The sequence below is a fragment of the Phalacrocorax aristotelis genome, chromosome 9 (assembly GCF_949628215.1).
Source record: "Phalacrocorax aristotelis chromosome 9, bGulAri2.1, whole genome shotgun sequence".
NCBI lineage: Eukaryota > Metazoa > Chordata > Aves > Suliformes > Phalacrocoracidae > Phalacrocorax > Phalacrocorax aristotelis.
Genome location: NC_134284.1, coordinates 24,205,663 through 24,224,459, shown reverse-complemented (window position 1 = coordinate 24,224,459; position 18,797 = coordinate 24,205,663). Strand labels below are relative to the sequence as shown.

The following is an 18,797-nucleotide window of genomic DNA, read 5'->3' as shown; positions in this document are numbered from 1 at the left end:
AGTAAGTACCATAGGTCTGAATTCTGCACTAATATGAAAAACCTGGAAAGCCACTAAATTCAGAACCAATTTTATTTGGGTAGATGTGAACAAAGTAGTCCCATTTATAGCCAGGATGTACATCACAGTAGGTTGTTACATTCAGACTTTCACACTTAGAAAATATATATATTATGTACAGGAATTTGCAAATAGGTGTAAACATACAATACTTTAAGATACCAGTACATTCCAAAACAAAAATATCAGCAAGGCAAACACTTCAAAATGATTCCAGTCAGCTAGCATTCAGAATCTCTCTTAAATAAAGTAGCTTTTATGCTTGACATCGTGTTGGTTTAATTATTACTAAAAATTAAGCTTCTTACTCTAGATCAAATTTCACGGTATCTGGTTATTTTGATACTCAAGAATAGGCACTGATTTCTAGAAGGAAATTTTCTTCTTACTGATATAATTGAGCCAATATGGCTGGTTTTGCTAGTACAAAGTAATCCAGTGCTGGAATAACTCAAGACAATTTAAACTTAAGTCAGATGTATAAAGTTAGAATACATACTGCAAAGCTGATTAAAATCTAGAAGCCTATATAACTCACCATAACCAATACTGCAAACAGATCAGCTAAATTTTAATTTCACCACCTCATTTATTCATCTAAATTATACAAATCACCCTCCTCTTCATCTTTACAAAGTAGGTTTTGGCTAGCTACTCCTGCCTAGTTAACATAAAGGGATATTGTGCAAATCACCTCATGCTATCTCATCCATGTAGCACGTCCAAGTCCTGCTACAGGTGGCATACCGGGTGGTGGAATTGGAGGTGGTACAGGTGGCTGTCCACCTGGGGGAACAGTAGGCGGGGGGTAACTAGCTGGTGGCATTCCCAGCCCTGGAGGTGGATGAGGCGGTACTGCATGAGTTGGAGGCAGTCTTGGAGGTGGGAAATTAGGATTGTATGTAGGTGGAGGAGGATATCCAGGAGTAGGAGGTGGAATATTGGGTGGGGGGAATGAAGCAGGGGGTGGAGGTGGAACGGGTGGCGGAGGGTTGGGAGGATAGACATGAGGATGATATGGTAGGTGAGTTGGTGGTCCGTAGGCTGGTGGTAAAGCTCCATAAGTTGGTCCTTCTGTTTTCATCATTGACTGAAGACTTTGATAACCCTCCCCTGACATATAAGAATTTGTAGTAGACATCCCTGTAATGTAACTGGTGGGGGGTGGGGGAGGGGGGCGATGCGGCAGAGGTGGAGGCTGATGTACTGGGGCAGGATGAGCAGGGGGAGGGATCTGGACCTTTGGCATATCTACCGAGTCCACAGTAGTAGATTGCTCTGCTTCTCCCATTGAAACTGCCGTTGTCAAAGGAGGCTTGCGCTCTGGAAAAGAAATTTCAGTTATGTTTTTGAAGGACACTGGCAACAACAGCTTCTGAATACTTTGCTTTTTTCTTCAGTTAACGTATCAAAAGAGGACTCAATTCTCTTAAGTCTCCAAATGCTATATGGTATCCAGTCAGACCTTCTTGTATCACTGGAAAATAACTATGCTGCATAACAAAGCTCCAAGTTCGCTTTCCTGTTCTGAAAGTTAAATACATCTTCCATTCTTACTACTATTTTCTTGTAATTTAAATCTTGTTCTACAGTCAGCAGAAACTAGCAGACCTGACGGACAGAATCAGAACTAGCAGATTTAAAAAGCCATGGGACCCAAGATACCAAAGAAGTTTTTGATCAGGCTTCTATCTTCTTTAGTCCAGGCCTCCCTTCTACCTCTTTTATATACCAGGACGTGGCCTGGGATTACCCTCTGCACATCATTTATCTCCCATGTCAGGAAGTATTATTTGAGGATACAGGCCAAAGTCACAAGTCTGTAACACTCATTTCTAAACCAGTTTACCAAACGAAAGAAAGAAGAAAACTGGAGGGCAAGTAAGAAATTGCAAGAGATTGCTTGGGACTTTGAAGCTTTGTTCCACTGATTAGTTTCAGAGAACTCAGTACCTGACAGTCTGGGGAAGTTCACAGAAAGGTCAGAATTTTACAGAATTATACTTGGCTATTTCTGGAAGAACCTGCTTTAAGCTGTCTTTTCTATAAATAAGAATCTCCCCCCGCCCCCCGCCCCACTCTTAATGCAGACATAATAAAGTAAGAATACCACAATAAGATGACTGACCTAATGGCAACATCTCTGTAGCGTCATACAGTCAGTATTAAAATGCCCAATAAAAAAGAGAGTTTGGGGCATCTTGATATTCATCTTGCTTGTATATATAAACGTCTAGAACATTCTTCAGTAAGAAAAGTTACTTAGAAGCAGATATAGGGCAGTAATTTCCAGTGACACAGAATCCCAGAATGGCAGGGGTTGGAAGGGACCTCTGGAGATCATCTTGTCCAACCCCCCTGCTTGAGCAGGCACACCCAGAGCAGGGGGCACAGGATCGCGTCCAGGTGGGTTTTGAATGTCTCCAGGGAAGGAGATTCCACAGCCTCCCTGGGCAGCCTCTGCCACTGCTCTGGCACCCGCACAGGAAAGGAGTTTTTCCTCATATTGAGGTGGAACTTCCTGTGTTCCAGCTTGTGCCCATTGCCCCTTGTCCTGTCGTTGGACACCAGTGAGTCTGGCCCCATCCTATCGACACCCGCCCTTCAAATAAATATTGACAAGATCCCCCCTCAGCCTTCTTTTCTGCAGGCTAAACAAACCCAAGTTTCTCAGCCTTTCCTCATAAGAGAGATACTCCAGTCCCCTGATCATCTTCATAGCTCTCCACTGGACTCTCTCCAGTAGTTTCCTGTCCTCCTTGAACTGGAGCCCAGAACTGGATGCAGCGCTCCAGATGTGGCCTCACTAGGGCAGAGTAGAGGGGGAGGAGAACCTCCCTCGACCTGCTGGCCACAATCCTTTTAATGCAGCCCAGGATACCATTGGCCTTCTTGGCCACAAGGGCACAGTGTTGGCTCAGGGTCACCTTGCTGTCTGCCAGCTATCCCAGGTCCTTCTCAGAGGAGCTGTTTTCCAGCAGGTCAATCCCCAACCTTTACTGGTGCATGGGGTTGTTCCTCCCCAGGTGCAGGACCTTGCCCTTGCTTCGTCCCACTCAACAACTAAGATGACAAGACTAAATGGAATTTGAGATGAATCCACCTTCTAGTACTTCTGTTCACTTGCTCAATAAACATTCTTAGTTTTCACCTGATTTTTCCTTAGAGCCCCAAAACACAGGAGTTGGCCTCTAAAGACTGTTCTTAAAATGTTTCAGTGCTTATACAATTATTTGCTTGTATAAACAAATTCTAAGAGCAAAAATGTAAATAACAAGGGAAACAAATTTGTTACCTGCCTAAATAGGATTTACCTTATCTAAGTAGTCATAAATTTAACTTCAAAATTGTCCCTTAGGACAGCTACATAATTAGATCATGCAAGGTGGGTATGCTGGCTGTGGTACCTATGATTTCAATGATCTCTAGGTCCTAAATTATAGCAGGCAATAATTTCCCCATTTGCTCATTTTCAGAATCATTCTGGATTGAAAATGTGCATTCAAAATTTAACAACTGAAGGAATAATGAACACGATATTTAGGAGAACCCTTTCATCCTTAATTACATTTTAATAAATGGGAAAAATGGTCCTACTGTGTTTCAGACAATCATTTTTCTCTCTTGTACCTCCCTGATAGAAGCTGTCATCTTACAGTTACATTATGGATGATGCTCTATAAAATATTTATGTCATATTTCAGGGTCACCAGAAGGACAGCTAACACATCAAGGCACTGGAAGCACATTTTTACAACAGTACAGTTTATTTTGCAAACACAAGGGGTGTGTGCAGTGTTAAAGTTCTCTGGCAGATGGAAGTCCTCTTTTGGGACACAGCAAAGAAAGCATCCCCATTATTGTTTAGAAGGTACACATACCTGCAGAATTTCTATACTTAGGATGTAACAGGGAGGACTTTAGGACAGTTGGAAGCTACTCTAGTACTATAATATAGCATCTCCACCCTTTTGAGAACATAAATCCCTTTTTGCCTGCTAGTGACAATTAGTTTTAGTCTTCTATCCCTTTAACAGTCACGGCTTTGTTTTGCTTTTTGTCCACCTAGTACAGACTTGTTTCCATCATAACTTTTTTTGCTTGTGTCTGAAAAAGCCTGAGCTATTAAGATGAAACTCCCTCTAGACCTTATCTACCTAATGCTTTTACTTGCCCAGCTGATCAATCAAGGCAACAACCCCTGCCCCACACCACTGCCACCATCTCAATCAAAAGCAAGGCAATTAATGGCAAGAGTGAATGTGTTTAAGAAAATAAAAGCTTACCTGGAGGTGGATGTGCAGGAGGTATTGGTGGATGTGAAGTTTCAATTTTAGGAATTTTAGATGGTGGTGGTGGTTCTAAAAAACATTTGGAAGTTAGCTATTGCTCTGCAATATTTTCCAAATTCCAACTCTGGTCTCAGGCTAATGATTATCCTATCATATTACACTATGCAAAAGTACAGTTGGAATCCTATATACTAGGTTTAATAAAGAAAATTAAATCAAGACTTCTATATAAAATGGCATTAAGTATCACATACAAGTCTTCCAAAAGAACACATGCCTACAAGTTCAAGCTATGTATTTTTATAACTAGAGACAAATTGTCCCAATAACAGCGTGTAAGTGAAAATGGGCACGTATACATTTTCTAGTGCAAAACTGTAACTTTTAAGTAGTTAAAACAAATCTTGGAAGAAGTTGAACTATGCTCTGCTATGGGAACGTGTGTCTAGAAATCAAAACAGCAACTGGCCAGGAGAGAGGAGGGAGAATAGACAGCTCTCTGGAATCTATCTGCAGAGCTGGAGAGGGAGAAGTCCCAGACTTACTTAGGAAAGGTTACAGAATTGCATCCTAGCTATCCTGAAACACATTGTTCCAAACAGCAAAACTGAGGAAAAAAAATCCAAACAAAAGAACTATACGTAAAAAACATCACTGATTACCAACAGACTTCTTAGTGCAGGTATTTAATGAGATGGTCCCTTCAGTCCCTTCAAGGTCCCACAGCCTGCTGAAGAACTACTCCAAAAGATGCATGTAGTTATACATTGAGAATTGAGTAGTTTAGCAAGGCTTCTACTGAATAGGATGCATTAAGGGACTCTTGGGGCACAGTTATACTCCATTTTTAATTGTTTTGCAGTTAGGAACATTGTAAAAATAGTTACAGTATATATTTAAAGACACATTATTAGGACCAAAATAGTTTAGAACTGCCGAGCCTGTAAGCAAACAAACTAAGCACACGTCAGCAAATTACTTATTCTGCTTAAAAAAGTAAAATGAAAGCAATGTGAATAGAATTATTAACATTTACCTGATGTCTTTGTTTCTTCTTTTGGAGACACAGCCTGTTGAGAAAAAAAAAAAAACAGGAAAAAATGGAAATAAGACCACTGCAAAATACAAAGCATTTTAAAATGGTAAGAAGCAAGCAAAATAGGAAACAACTTACAGCCTGAAGAAAAGCTTTTATACAGATCTGACTAAGCCAGAACCAGTTTTCAGCTCAGAACCAGTTTCCTCCTCCCTCCCCTAAAAGGAGGCAGGACAAACCCTTTATTTGTTCCTGTATTTTTATCAGGAGGCTAATAATGTCCAATCTCTTTAGACAGATGCAACACAAACACTGAACAAAGTCAAATCACATTGGGAAAGCCCAGCTTAACTGGTAGAATTAAAAGACTGAAAAATAGCAGCTATTTTGGATGCAGCATTTCCTGCTGTTCTCACTGTTGAGTATTACATCTCGTTTAATTTATTTATCATCCACTGCACATACGTCATGGTCTGGTACACTGCTCACTGAGCTGAAAGCAAGAGGCTTGGCCTCTGTTCCCAACTCTGCTTTGCCCTGTCATTCAGCCTCTGCCAAAATCACTTCAGGCCTTTATGCTTTATTTACCAGGACAGGAGGGCAGTGAGAGTGTTGCTCAGTGTAAAACATTTCAGAAGTCTTCAGATGGAAAGCACTGTAGAAAAGCCAAATGTTATGCCGGGGGGGAAAAAAAAAAAAAAAAAAAAATCAAAAGAACCCAAACAAACAAAAAAACCAAAACCACCAAATCTATACACACTGAGCAAAACCAACAGAACCTCACATCATTCCTCCAGTGGTGTTCCAAACGGTGGAACCAATGTGGTTCCAAAACCACTTGTCACTTCCAATCATAAGTTTTTGGTTTTTTAAATTTTTTTTCTATGAGTTTTTTCTAAAGATTCACAGACAAGGGAGTAAGGAAAAAAAAAAAAAATCTTTCCAGCTTACTTAGTCCAACCGAGATGGCTAGTTGATGGTCTTTAAGAAAAGCAGAAAACCTAACTGAAATTTTAAGTATAAAAAGCTTAGTTACACATGTATTTAAAATTAATGATAAAAGACAGCAGGGAATGGTACATAGCTTCTCCATCTTTTGGATGAAAGGGGTTTTCTTCAGGGACTGTTTACCTCTAGTGGCTTTACCTTCACCAGCTGTTGCTTGGTTCCCATCACTTTACTTCCTGTAGCAAGAATGGGCTTGCATTTCACTCCAATTTGAATGAAAGTTCCTTAATTCTGATGGGTGTTCTCAAGATTTCTGCTGTCCAATACAGAGGTAGCCAAGGGCTGCTTGAGGCTACCTCATTCTTATATTCCTTTGATAGACATTTCAATTCGTCTTCAGCCACCTGCTGGCTGGTTTCCTGCTTTTTAAGGACTATCTTTATCTTCCCATTCAAAACATACACACTTCTCTGAGACTCTCACAAACTCATATGCTGCCTCCATTTTACTTGGGCAGCCTTTTCTCGATTTTCTAGCACTAAATTCCTTGTATGTAAAACTGAATGCAAACGACATCTCCTTTCTAACAGAAGCAGGTCTCCACTACTTGCAACATTTCTAAAATCACTCAACCTGTGAGGTTAGTTGATAACTTCACGTGGCAAGCAATTCAGTTGTTGTGTATTTGTTAACATGGAGAAACGTTCAGAAAATAATGTAATTGAGGTATACCATTAGAACAGAACAAGCAACTGGAGCCAAATAGCTTGTGTGATAAAGAAACAAACATCAGTTTAAAGTATATTTACGCTAAAGGGAAAAAAGAAGAATCAAGAAGCAACAAAACCAAAGCCTGTATGAATTTAAATCACTTCTCTAGTAATGGTGGCTGCCAAAAAACAGATAAGCCTTTTTTGTCTTTCTACTGCACTATAGTTTGTATTGCTCCAGTCATGACATCCCAGGGTCAGCTTTCCTGATTTATTAGCATGGTGATTGTTATTTAATGCTTTCATAATAAGCTCAATGCACACCATAATGGAACTGTTCTTTTAGTGCTGTTTCTATGTGCATTAAAATTGTTCCAACTAACAATTTCTTTGTTTAATCAAACTAAATACACTATTTACATCTAATGATCCACCAGCGTATTTTTAGTGAAGTCAGCTGAACATTCAAGTGCTCTTCGCCACCAGAGATGCAGAGGATGTGCAGATACTTCAGGTATCTGTTAGGGGTCTAAGTCATGGGCCAATGCCTCAGCTGCTTGAAGGTATCTTGGCTCAGTAGAAGGTAATAGAGTTATAAGAGTTCATGTAAATGGAAAGTCTGGCCTCCAGGAACAAAGTGTATTTATGTTCTGTACAAACCAAAGGAGAAGTCATGCAAAGCCCTATTTATAGGAGGTGGCAAACATTTTAAGTAAGGTTTATGGTCCATCTAACTGAAGAACATTTTAGAAGCGCCAAGTAAATCTTTCAAACACTACATATCTTGTTCTCCCAGGCTGCTCTCTGGAGAAGGCACCTTCAGTGCAAGAACTATATATTTCAGTGCAGATTTTTTCCTCTAGCAATAGGCTGTATCTTGTAATTACAAGACCACGGTTTTAGAAAGTTGCATTTTTCTCTTTTTTGGGAGGCTGCTATCGTGAAGGTCCTGCACTCTTCTGATTCCATTTCATTCTATCATTTGTTGCTTCTTCTTGGGTTTTTGGGTTTCGTTTTTTTTCCCCCCTTTTCTTCCCCTTGATGTCTGCTCTCTAGTTTGGGCATGCATTAATTGCAAGTTAGAACAGAAGTTGTAAAAGCTATATAAAATTTACTTCCTAAACAGATTTGTTCCAAAGATTGTAATTCTGAAAACACTCTTCTTTTTAAGTATATCCAAGATTTAGGTAATTTAGGTAACACTTAAAAAAAAAAAGTATTAATAACTTACAGGTGAAAAACCACAAAAGAGTAGATTAAGGTCTGAAAGCTTCATTTGGACTTGACGACTGTGGAAAAGTGCTCAGAATGCTTGTAATATTATCCAATCACCAATGTACTTTCTTATTTTCAATGATAAGGTGATAATACAAAGTGAGACTTTAACATATGACGCATTTATAGGCTTCTCTGTTATTAGATTATTTTGAAATACTACTTCTAAGAATTTTGACATACTTTGAGAAGCCACCATTCTCTTAAAAATGTAATCAAATACCAGAAAGTCAAATAATGTCTTCATCACATTGTGCACATCTCTACATTCAGGTGTGGCACAAGAGACTTTCCCTAAATCAAGCCTGCTTAACAGTGAAAACAACACAACCTGATAGCAACAGAACCACAAAGAGAGTTAGAACCTTGATAGGTCATGCAGACTTAAAAGTTTCTCCACTGGTTTTGCCTCAAGCGGAATGAGAATGTGGTACGCCAAAACTGTAAAGGCTGTTCTACGCTATCATACTTGCCATATAGCCAACAGAAGTCTACTGTGCACAACTGATCACCAGGCTCATTCTTAAAGCAAACACACTTCTGCTGTACACTGCAGCCTTTAAATCAAATGGACGTCAGGTCAGCCTGAAAATAAAATGCAGGTTAAAGTTCAAAGTTAAACTTACTGCTGGTCTTTTAATCTGTCTAGGAGGGCTTGACTGGGGAGAGGGCTTTTTAGATTGCTGTGCTTGTGTTTGCTGCTGCTGCTGCTGCTGTTGTTGCGCTGACTGTTGTGACTCTTTTTGTTGCTGAGTCTGTGATTGCTCTGAACCCTGGGATTGCTGTGATTGCTGTACTGTGGGTGCCTGGGGCGTAGATTGAAGAGATGGTGGCTGCTGCAACTGGTGAGGAGTATGATGAGGCATTTGCTGTTTTCCCTGTGAGTATAGATCCAGGATCTGATGACAAATATCTTTAAAAGAAAAAAAAAATCCAAAATATTATACTCCCATAATGTGCAAGTATACATTTAACGCAAAATAATGAACTAAGCTTTTTACTGAACATCAACTTCGGAAAAATTCATTGTAAATATTACTCATTATAATGACAACAGATTTTTTTTTTTTTTTTCCAAACAGACTTTTCCATTTATACTTGCATTTCTGAGTCTCTCCTGCCTATGCTAAACTATATATTTATGCACACCTTCCAGAAGAACAAAGTGCCTTGGTATTAATACATCATATGTTATTATTGTGTGCTTGGAGAGCCAGGTAACAGTGTAACAACAGGACAGTAATATAGTAAGAAAGTGCGTGAAGGAATGTTAAAACATATACATCTCCTTAGTTTCCTGAAACTTTTTTGATAGGCCTAAGTAAAGGACTAGTACTAAATAATTCTTCCAACATGTTAGGAGCTAATGGGCTGTCAGAAAACATGTAGGACCAAATGATAACCAGGTGCAAGAGCAGCAGTCGAGGAAAAGAAATCCCTTCTAGAAAAGCTAAATGAGTTCTTCCAGTGAGCATTCACTGATGCAGTAGCAGAAACTGGAGGGACTCCCATTCTATAATCCTCTTTGGCAGGGATTCAGCAGAGATCTATGTGAAACTGAAGTGACTCTGAAAAAAGCCATGATACAAACAGAGCAAGTAACCATTTAAGAAATCACCAGAACTGTATGGTATTCACCTAAAAGTTCTAAGAGCAACAAAAGCTAAACCACCTAAACATCAACACATACTGTTTCGTTTAAAACTTCCTAAGAAGCAAACACCAGATTGTGACAAGCATAATTTTTAAGGCAGCTTTTCTGCAATTTATGGAACCAGAGATATGCTTAGCCTGACATTTGTACCAGGTAAACTAGTAAAAAAGTTTAATAAAGACAAATTAGTGGCCACATAACCACAATTTACTTAACAAGAGTCAAGAGAGGTCCTTCTTTATTTTAATGAACTTCCTGGGGGTCTCTCAAGAGGACAAGCAGCAGGTAAATATGAGCAACGTATTTACACAAAGGGAACGGTATTAAAATATCGGTATTGATGAAAAACATCTATAATTCATCCTCTATCAGAATTCACCCCCCCCCCACACCAGAATTCATCCCCCATAATCTGATCCTCAGTCGTGATACACTGTAAAATGTAACCGCAACCCTAGCATAATTCAATTAAAGAGGTCAACAGAAAACCACTGGAAACCAGGCTCCGTTAGTTCCAGAGTTCGCAGAGCTGCTCATTTAAAAGGGGGAGAGGGAAATAATTAAAAAAAAAAAAAACACACACCAAAGAAAGCACACACCACAACAATTTAGCAGCTAATTAGCTATGTTATAAGCTAAACGAGTAGTAAAGCAAATATTGAACAGATGACTAATGATGATAACTAAAGATGCTTCCAGACTAAGCCAGTCTTGTAAGTTTAATTGAAAACCTGGGTAAGGCATAGCACATACGTCCTGAGTTAACATCCTCCACAGGATTATTTTAACTAAAACCCAGGTGGAAAGCAATTTGCATTTACCAATGACTTAGATCACACAGTTAAAGGAAATACTCCTCTGTTTGTGGCAAATGTTTTTCATACCTTCCAGAACATCAACAGGAACATCTTGGACAAATTGCTCCCACCATCGCCTGTACATTGGTTTTGATGTCCATTCCTGTATTTCAAACTTGCACAAGCGGCCTGCTAAGTACATAACTGCAACAGCTATGATCTCAGGTTCCCACTGCAGTGAGAGTGTAGTGCAGAGACTGGAATGTAAAACAAAACAAAACACAACCCTGAAGATAATTCCGATTGTCAAAGTACAACAGTTTAATATACAACAGCTATAATTAACAGGGTATAAAATCCCACCACACTTTAAAATCTCAATTTTAATTCAAAGCCTTGTTAAGCAAGAGTTTACAAAACTAAACTGTTTCTGCGCTACTGCTAGCATGAAACGAGGTAATTTTACACAGATAATAGAGGGCACAGGTGTACAGAAGCAATACACCACATAGGAACATCAAGTTTAGATTTTCTATTTTTAAACTCCAACACTATATAGATGTGGAAGAGGAGGGAAAGGACAGCACTATATTCCGAGTATGGGCAGCTACACTGCACTCTAGCCTCACCTGTAGCGTTAACTAAATATAGCTTTCATGTTGGTTGCTACTCAAGTGTGCTGTCACTGCGTTACACTGGCTAGGGAAAGATGTCCACATTTGGATTTGAGAGTCTCCAAATGTTTCTAAATAAAATGTAAACATTTACTTAAAAAAACCCCACAGAACAGCCAACATGAACTTGTAAAGCAACTTGTCAAGCATGATGCAAGTCTTCAACAAAGCTGTAAAAACTGTAAAAGGCTTTCTCTTGAATAGCCTTTGTTAAAGCTAATTCTAAAATAACTGATATTATTGGTATTATTGATATGAACTAAGTTCCTGTCATAATCAAAAGTTACTGTTTCCTGATATTAATTTTATTTTTTCTTTTCCCTTTTTTCTTTTTTTTTCATCCATAGATTCTGTAACATAGGGTCTGCTTTAAAGAATTTTAGATCCAGCTAGCCAGCTAATTTTCTCCAAATTCACTGATTAATTCAGTATTATGCCCTTAAATGCATCAAAATAGTAGCCTAGACAATGGTTTAAATCCTTTTTGTCTCCAATGGACTACATGGGCCAATGGGATACTTAAATACTGGCCGAATCAGGTCAGCAGTAAAAAGTAAAAGACGCAAGAACTAGCTCTTAAAACACTGACTTATTATTTTAATGATATTTACTTGGAGGGGTGGGGGGGTGTACTGCAGCTGTGTAAGAACAGAACCCCTTGCTCTAAAGGCCTGCAGTGCAAAGTACAGAATTTTTTTCCCAGGATCCTAGAAAACAAGTACCCTTCTAATATGGTGCCTAATAAGCAAGTAGAAGAGCACAAGACAGCCTCTCAAGAACAGAGATAAGTATTGTTTGAAACAATCACTCCAACTTCAAACTAGTGTTTTCCTGAAGTGCATTTTCTTTGATTATTAAATTCCTTAAATTGTAAGACACCATCTAATTCCAAGTGCACTAGCATCCAAAGTTTGATGGATACATAACAGAAGTTTTCCCTGACAAACTGAACAGCAACAGTCAAGCCATATTTTTGTTCCACCTGTAAGATCATCACCTGCAAGACTGACAGCAGCTGAAGTAAATATCTCCTGACACCCAAGTACACTGAGCAACCTTTTGCTCAAATTAATTTGGAGAGTTTGGGTGAGATCTACAGAATTTGGACCCACGCTGGGCTAACTTCAAATGAGGCATACGAATAAAAATGCACCTCTTTTTTAAAGGTGTTCTACTGCTCTAGGTATGACTGAAAGCTATGTATTTAGCATTTCCGAATAGTCAGGCCACTGACACACTTTCTTAAGAGTTTGCTATGGAAATTAAAAATTACATTGTAACCATTCTTGGTGAATTAACTTGTCCAGCTCTGTAGAATCCCCCTTAACAAGACTGAAGCATATAGAGTTGTTTTGGTTTTTTTTTCCAGTACCACACTAAACATGAAACATGCTTCTACACACACTCCCGTAACTGACGTGATCCTTGTGCTGCAAATCCATTAGTCAAAAAATTCTAAATCTAACGCTAAAAACTATTCCTCACTGAATTCAATGGCTAGTTTACCATTACCAAAATATCGCTTAAAAAAAAATATTGACCAACATGATGGAATTGGGAAGTTGTTTCTTTTCTCCGAATGTGCCACATATCTTAGATTGGTGAAGAAACCAACTTCTATCCTGGCGATCTATAACTTCATTTGGCTCTTTCAAACAGTAACTTTTTTTCAATGCAGCACTAAATCGTTACCACACAATTGCAAAGGTCTTAAAGGTCCACTTAGATACTCATCCTAGATTCCCTCCTGCTCAACGGAACTATCATAATAACAACAGAAAGAAAAACTGATGAACATGATCATAAAACATAACACCAGAAAACATGTAACAAACATTTCTCAAAGAAATATCTAAGCCCAGAACTAAGTAAACAACAGTAACTATTTCACTTCCAAAAGGCCTCCTAGAAGTATCTCACCTGTCATTGACAAATGTCCACGCCATTTGAACCAGTTTTTGAATTTTATTTTTGTCTCCTGAAAAACAATCAGAAAAGTTGTAAGAAACAAACGTAGGAAGGACAAACAGTTTGGAATAGAAATTTCTTGCACTGTTAATGTAAATCAAGTTCCGAGTATTAGCAACAGTCATTACTTGCTCACCCTGTAGTATTTTACCTTTGAGTTGCTTGGCATACTTGAGAAGGAATTGGTATGGATGTTCCACTTGCAAATCAAACTTAATTGTTTGTAGTAAGATTCTTTCAAGGACCATCACTTCTTCCTAGAGAGTGTTACAAGGTAACCACAATATTATTCCTTCTTTTACCCACAAATATTTTATGCTGGTATAAAGTATGACTATATAGCATCTCCAGGCAAACATGTTTGTCCGCTTTTGCTTGATTAGGGCTTGTCTCCAAGGAGAACAGAAATCTCTCCAACTTAAAATGTTATTCTAAATGGAGATACTTTTTCTTCACATTTATTTGGATCAGGAGAAGGGATGTGGTGTTTAAAATTCCTTTTTCTCCGTGAAGGGAAGAACTGAACCAGACACAGCATGAAAGTGACGAATACACAAAGTCACAACAAAAAGGTAAGGTCTCATCACATTTCTCTCCCGAGTTTCAGATCCTTCTGCTATTTATAATATGCAAATTTTGAGAAAAGCATAGTTCTGCTAAGTCAAATACTCTAAACAGGAAACTTCTCAATACTTTTGAGATGCAGTTCTCTTACTTGACTTAAGATTTGCTATTAATTGCCTCCTAAAGTGGCATTAAGGCTGTCAAACGTGATTTATGTCTTGATGACATTTCTAGCCCTGCCTGGAATTACTCAAATTTACTTTCATTTTCAAAATAACATCAGAAGTTACATGAAATCAAATGTAAACTTTTTATACAAACGATTATCCCAGTGGGCTCCCAAAGCTACTAGTATCAGCAAGAAGTATTTTTGTAGTTACCTATCACATTACCCAAAAGAACCATAAATGCATGTGGAACATATTACAATTTAGAACAACTGAAAATCAGCCAGTGCTCTAATGATTGCATGTCACTTTGCTGGAGCACAAGAGGATGAAATCAATTTCAACATCAGTATTTTTACCTTCGGGTCATCTCCAAACTGCCCGAACTGTACATCATTTAGCAAGCTACGGGCTGTTTTAATTATATCTTTACATTTCTTAGGTGTTTCTTCAACTTTTCCTGCTAGGAAGAGACAGCAGGCTCCTGTCACCTAAAAAAGAAACTGCTTTCAAAAAGTTGTCTGCATGTAGGTATGCAATGCAACATAGCACTGTAAAAGCACTGTCAGTTTCCATTAACAGTTCTGTAGAAGTTTCCCAGGAAAGACTTAATATGCATATTAATTCCTAATTTTATTACAGTATTAAGCTTTTACTTTCTCAAAGGAAAAATAGAGAATTTGGAGGACTGTCTATTTTATACAACTTTATTTCAAGGTCAGAAACCCAAAGCAGAATTTGTCCTGGTTCAACATTGTCTGTCAGGCAGTTTTAAAATGCTACTACACTTCTTTTTTTCTTCTAGCCAGCACAGGAGTGCCAGAAGTATACCTGTTACTCTTTCCAAAGAACACCATCGGCAAGACATAACTGCAATAGCAATATTGCAAACTGCAATGTTTCCAAGCATAAATAAAAATGTGTAAACAAGCAAGAAGAGTAAATTTTAAGCTGCAATGATTAAAAGATAAAATGCTTATTCATTGGTGGCCAGCAGTAGCACCCAAGAGACTTATCACCATTTCAAATAGTCCATACCTAGTGCAATCACTGTATTAAGTCACGAATAGTGTAAATACTTACATATCTTGGGAACTGTTTGAAGGAATGAAACATATAAAACCGATGGAAATAAATTATTCCGGTTGCTAGAGTATCATAATGTCTGTGGTGCAGAATAAGGACTTTCAAACAGGGAATAAAACAGATTTAAAACCAAACATGCACAAAGGAAAAGATATATTCTGCTGTATCAAGTACCTCAAGTAATTGCCCGTTCAGTGACAAGTTAGAAAACACTGTAAGTAAACAAGGAGCTGTAGGAAAAAAAAGCCACAAAACCCCTTAAGGCTGTGCGGATTCAGCCCAGATGCAGTTGATACCCAAAGCGTTTATTGGAAGTGTAGAGTCTCAATCATGTTTATAGGAGGATCCACACAAGGTCACCTTCATGTTAAACTATACCTGCTCCAGAGAAGGTAAAAACGAGCAGTAGGTACATGAAGGAACAGAACAATTATCACTTCACGTTAAAGTGTTGTTGTGGAGGAAAGTTACTAACTATTTACACCTACAAATGCAAATAAAAGCTGAACGTGACCCCTGCTCTTTAAGGAGAAGAGTAAGATTTCATCTTCACCAGGTTTTGTTAAACAAAGAACTAGGGAGATTAAAAGAAGCATAGGAATATAGGAAGCAAAAAGTTTAGGTGGCAGTCCATGAGGGAGTGGGACAGAGGGAGAACTTACTAATATATACAAAGTTGTAAATCCCAACCTAAACAAAAAAACAAAACTAAGAGTGGGGAGGCAGAGGTTAGAAGACTCTGAGGCAAAATATGTAGAAAAATGAATGCAAAATTCAAAATGTGAGAAGTTACGTAGATTCACGTAGTAAGAGAGACCAAGTTTCATAATTACCAACAGTTATCCTTAACTGGCAAGTCTGTATCACCTTCTCTGTATTGCTAAAATGGTTCAGTTGAAACCTTGCTCATCCAATGAATGGAGAAAAATTGTGTAGGAACACATTACATCAAAAGGCAAATAAACTCAGAAAGATTTTTGATTAACGAGTAAGAAACATCTGAACACCTACCTAAGCACATGACATTTCTTGTATGTTTTATTCTGAAAATCCCCATTCATAAAGACATTTCATACCAACATGAGTTGAAAGGATACAGCCCTAAACGTGTTCCCACATCGAATATGAATCTGGCCCCTTCCCTGCGGTATCGTGCTTCAGTAGCTGGATCAAGCCCTTCCAGCTGTGACGGTGTATGTGCCAAATCTTTCTTATCCCAGTACCAACATGGCTTTGTATGGTCCAGGTTTGCCAAGTTTACAGAAGGGCTGGAATTTTCTTTATTCTCCTTCATTTATTAAAACAGAATTGTTCTTGCTTTTCAAGTTTTCAAAACTGAAGTCTTCAGATAGTCGCTTCAGCACCTTTAAGAAAAGACAAAAAGATTTCTTTAAAATGGAGGGGACTTCCCCCCCCACTCAAAGATGAGTAAAGAGGAATAGTGTTTAACCTTGCAGGTTGGAAGGGACTTTTTCTACACTCAAAGACAAGTAATATTTAACCTTTCCCTTATTCTCCCCATATACTACAAATTCAGTTCCAAGAAATTGACACAGGTTATCTTTGCTATTACATGTTTAATAAAGAAACTTCAAGAATGTGTTATCAACAACACCTGCTACTTCTTAGTAGAACAACTTTCACCTACTTTGTCCACAAAATAAGGAAAAACAATTCAGTCATGGTAACAGCAAGATTTTAAGTGTGTGTGGGTGAACTAGGGAACACATCTGTTAGGTCAGTCTGAATGGCAATTTAAATACCCACCTGGTCTCCCAAATATCCCCGGGTGGTGAGATAACAGCAACCACTTGGCAAAAAGCTTTGTAAAGCAGTCTGCACTTGTATTACTTGAAGAAAAAACAGGTAACAAAAGTAGTGTTTTTTCCCTACCAAGATCAAGATAACTGATGTGAATCTGTAGGGTAGGTGGCATCTAAAATAGTCTCTAAAACAAGGCAGCTGATTACGCTCAAAGAGTGAGCTACTTTCCTGTGTTTACCAGTACTTAGCCTACATATACTTACAAAGCTTTGTAGGCAACTTTCTGATGTCTGAGTTATGGCTGACTTTTAGCCATTCCTCAGCTTAAAGACAGAATGAAGACTGTTTTGCTGCCTTTATTTCTTTCAGAAACAAAACTACTCTTAGCATAATTCAATAAACTACGCAGAAATTACTGCACTCATCTGCAAAGGTTCGCATAACAAATAATGATTAACATACGATGCAATGTCTTTGCTCTAAACAGAACAATCAGAGAAAGACCCAAACTTAAACCTCTTAAAATTAAGCTGTTAATTTTCCAGATGTTTCCCTTCTGAAAACGGAAGATCATCACATGAACTGCCAGAAAAACAATGCCGGCAATCAGCGCCTCGCTCCATTTCCGAAACCTTCTCTTTTTCCGAGTAAAGGAAACCGTCTTTGTTCCACGTTGGTTTTGGAAGAACCTTCACAACTAATGGTACCGGTCACAGACCGATCTAAACTCTCACAAATGAGTGAACGGCGACTTACAGCAATTTCCAGAACTAACAAAAGAGCGCTGTGCCACGACCACGCATTCCCATCGTATCTACCCAGAAAATGTTATTTTTTAGAACTGCTACGGCTCTTCTTTCTTACAAGTTATTTTGCTTCCTAATGCTCTGGACAGTTTTAAAACACAATTAAAATCGTCCGAAGCGACAAGACCTGCTCCTGTAAGCAGCGAAAGCATTTCTGAACACATGAGGAATAAAAACCATCAACCCCCAAAACACCCTCCACGAACCCCCTCAAGTGTCCCGATCCAAACCGCAACGACCAAAAGAATAACCGAAACTTCCCCCTGCCTTCCCACGCACCCCGGTAACACCGAGCAGATTCCGGGAGCTCGATCCCGGCTCTCTCACACCCTGCCTCGCACGCACCGGCCGGCCGAGAGCCCAGCTCCGTCCCCTCGGTTCCGCCCGGCCCGCCCGCCGCAGCGGAGGCGCTCGCTCCCGGCCCGGCCTCCCCGCTCCCGGCCCCTCTTCCCAGGCTCTCGCCAGCGGGCGGGCGGCGGCGGCGCGACGCACTCACAGGCCGGGGTCGGGAAAGGAGAGCCCGGCGCGGCACGGAGCGGAGCTTCTAACGACAGCGCAGCCCCCGCGCCCTGTGCGCCGCCATCTTGGGAACCAGGCCAGGCCGCTCACGGCGTCATCACGTCGACGTCACAAGGGCATCGCGCGCGAGGACGGAGCCCCCCGCCACCCAACAGCCAATGAAAAGCAGCAACCCCCGGCCAATCCCGTCTCCTTCAGCCGCTACCAAGTGCGAGAAGCAGGCGGGCGACGTGCCCCGGTAGTCTGGGAGCAGACCAATCAGAAGGGCGGAGGAAGGAGATTGCAAGCCGTAGGAGCCAGTACAAGTCTGAAGGCCTCAGTAAATCCCAGCCAATGGGGGAGCTGCCATGCCCTTTTTTCAGCCCGGTAGCGGAGGCGAAGGGGTGGTCACTGGGGATTGGCCGCCACGGGTCCCGGAGGGGGTGCGGCCTCCCGGCTGGAAGCGGCTGAGCCAATGGCGGCGGTGGGCGAGGGAGG

General features: G+C 39.8%; 1 protein-coding gene across 3 annotated transcripts; it reads right to left on the bottom strand.

Moving 5' to 3' along the window:
- Positions 1-54: 54 nt before the first annotated feature.
- On the bottom strand, positions 55-18,532 carry CCNK (cyclin K). Of its 3 annotated transcripts, none has more exons than XM_075103879.1 (11): positions 18,298-18,532; positions 16,329-16,595; positions 15,229-15,310; positions 14,505-14,636; positions 13,566-13,671; positions 13,367-13,424; positions 10,860-11,029; positions 8,948-9,234; positions 5,389-5,422; positions 4,347-4,421; positions 55-1,383 (listed from the first exon to the last, which is right to left on the bottom strand). In XM_075103879.1, exons 2-11 carry the CDS (start codon positions 16,523-16,525, stop codon positions 761-763), a joined length of 1,764 nt encoding a protein of 587 aa, XP_074959980.1. In that variant the 5' UTR covers positions 16,526-16,595; positions 18,298-18,532; the 3' UTR covers positions 55-760. The 3 variants fall into 3 exon arrangements, with proteins under 3 accessions (XP_074959980.1, XP_074959982.1, XP_074959981.1); XM_075103881.1 differs by lacking the exon at positions 18,298-18,532 and adding an exon at positions 18,147-18,254; XM_075103880.1 differs by lacking the exon at positions 18,298-18,532 and adding an exon at positions 16,999-17,838.
- Positions 18,533-18,797: the final 265 nt, after the last annotated feature.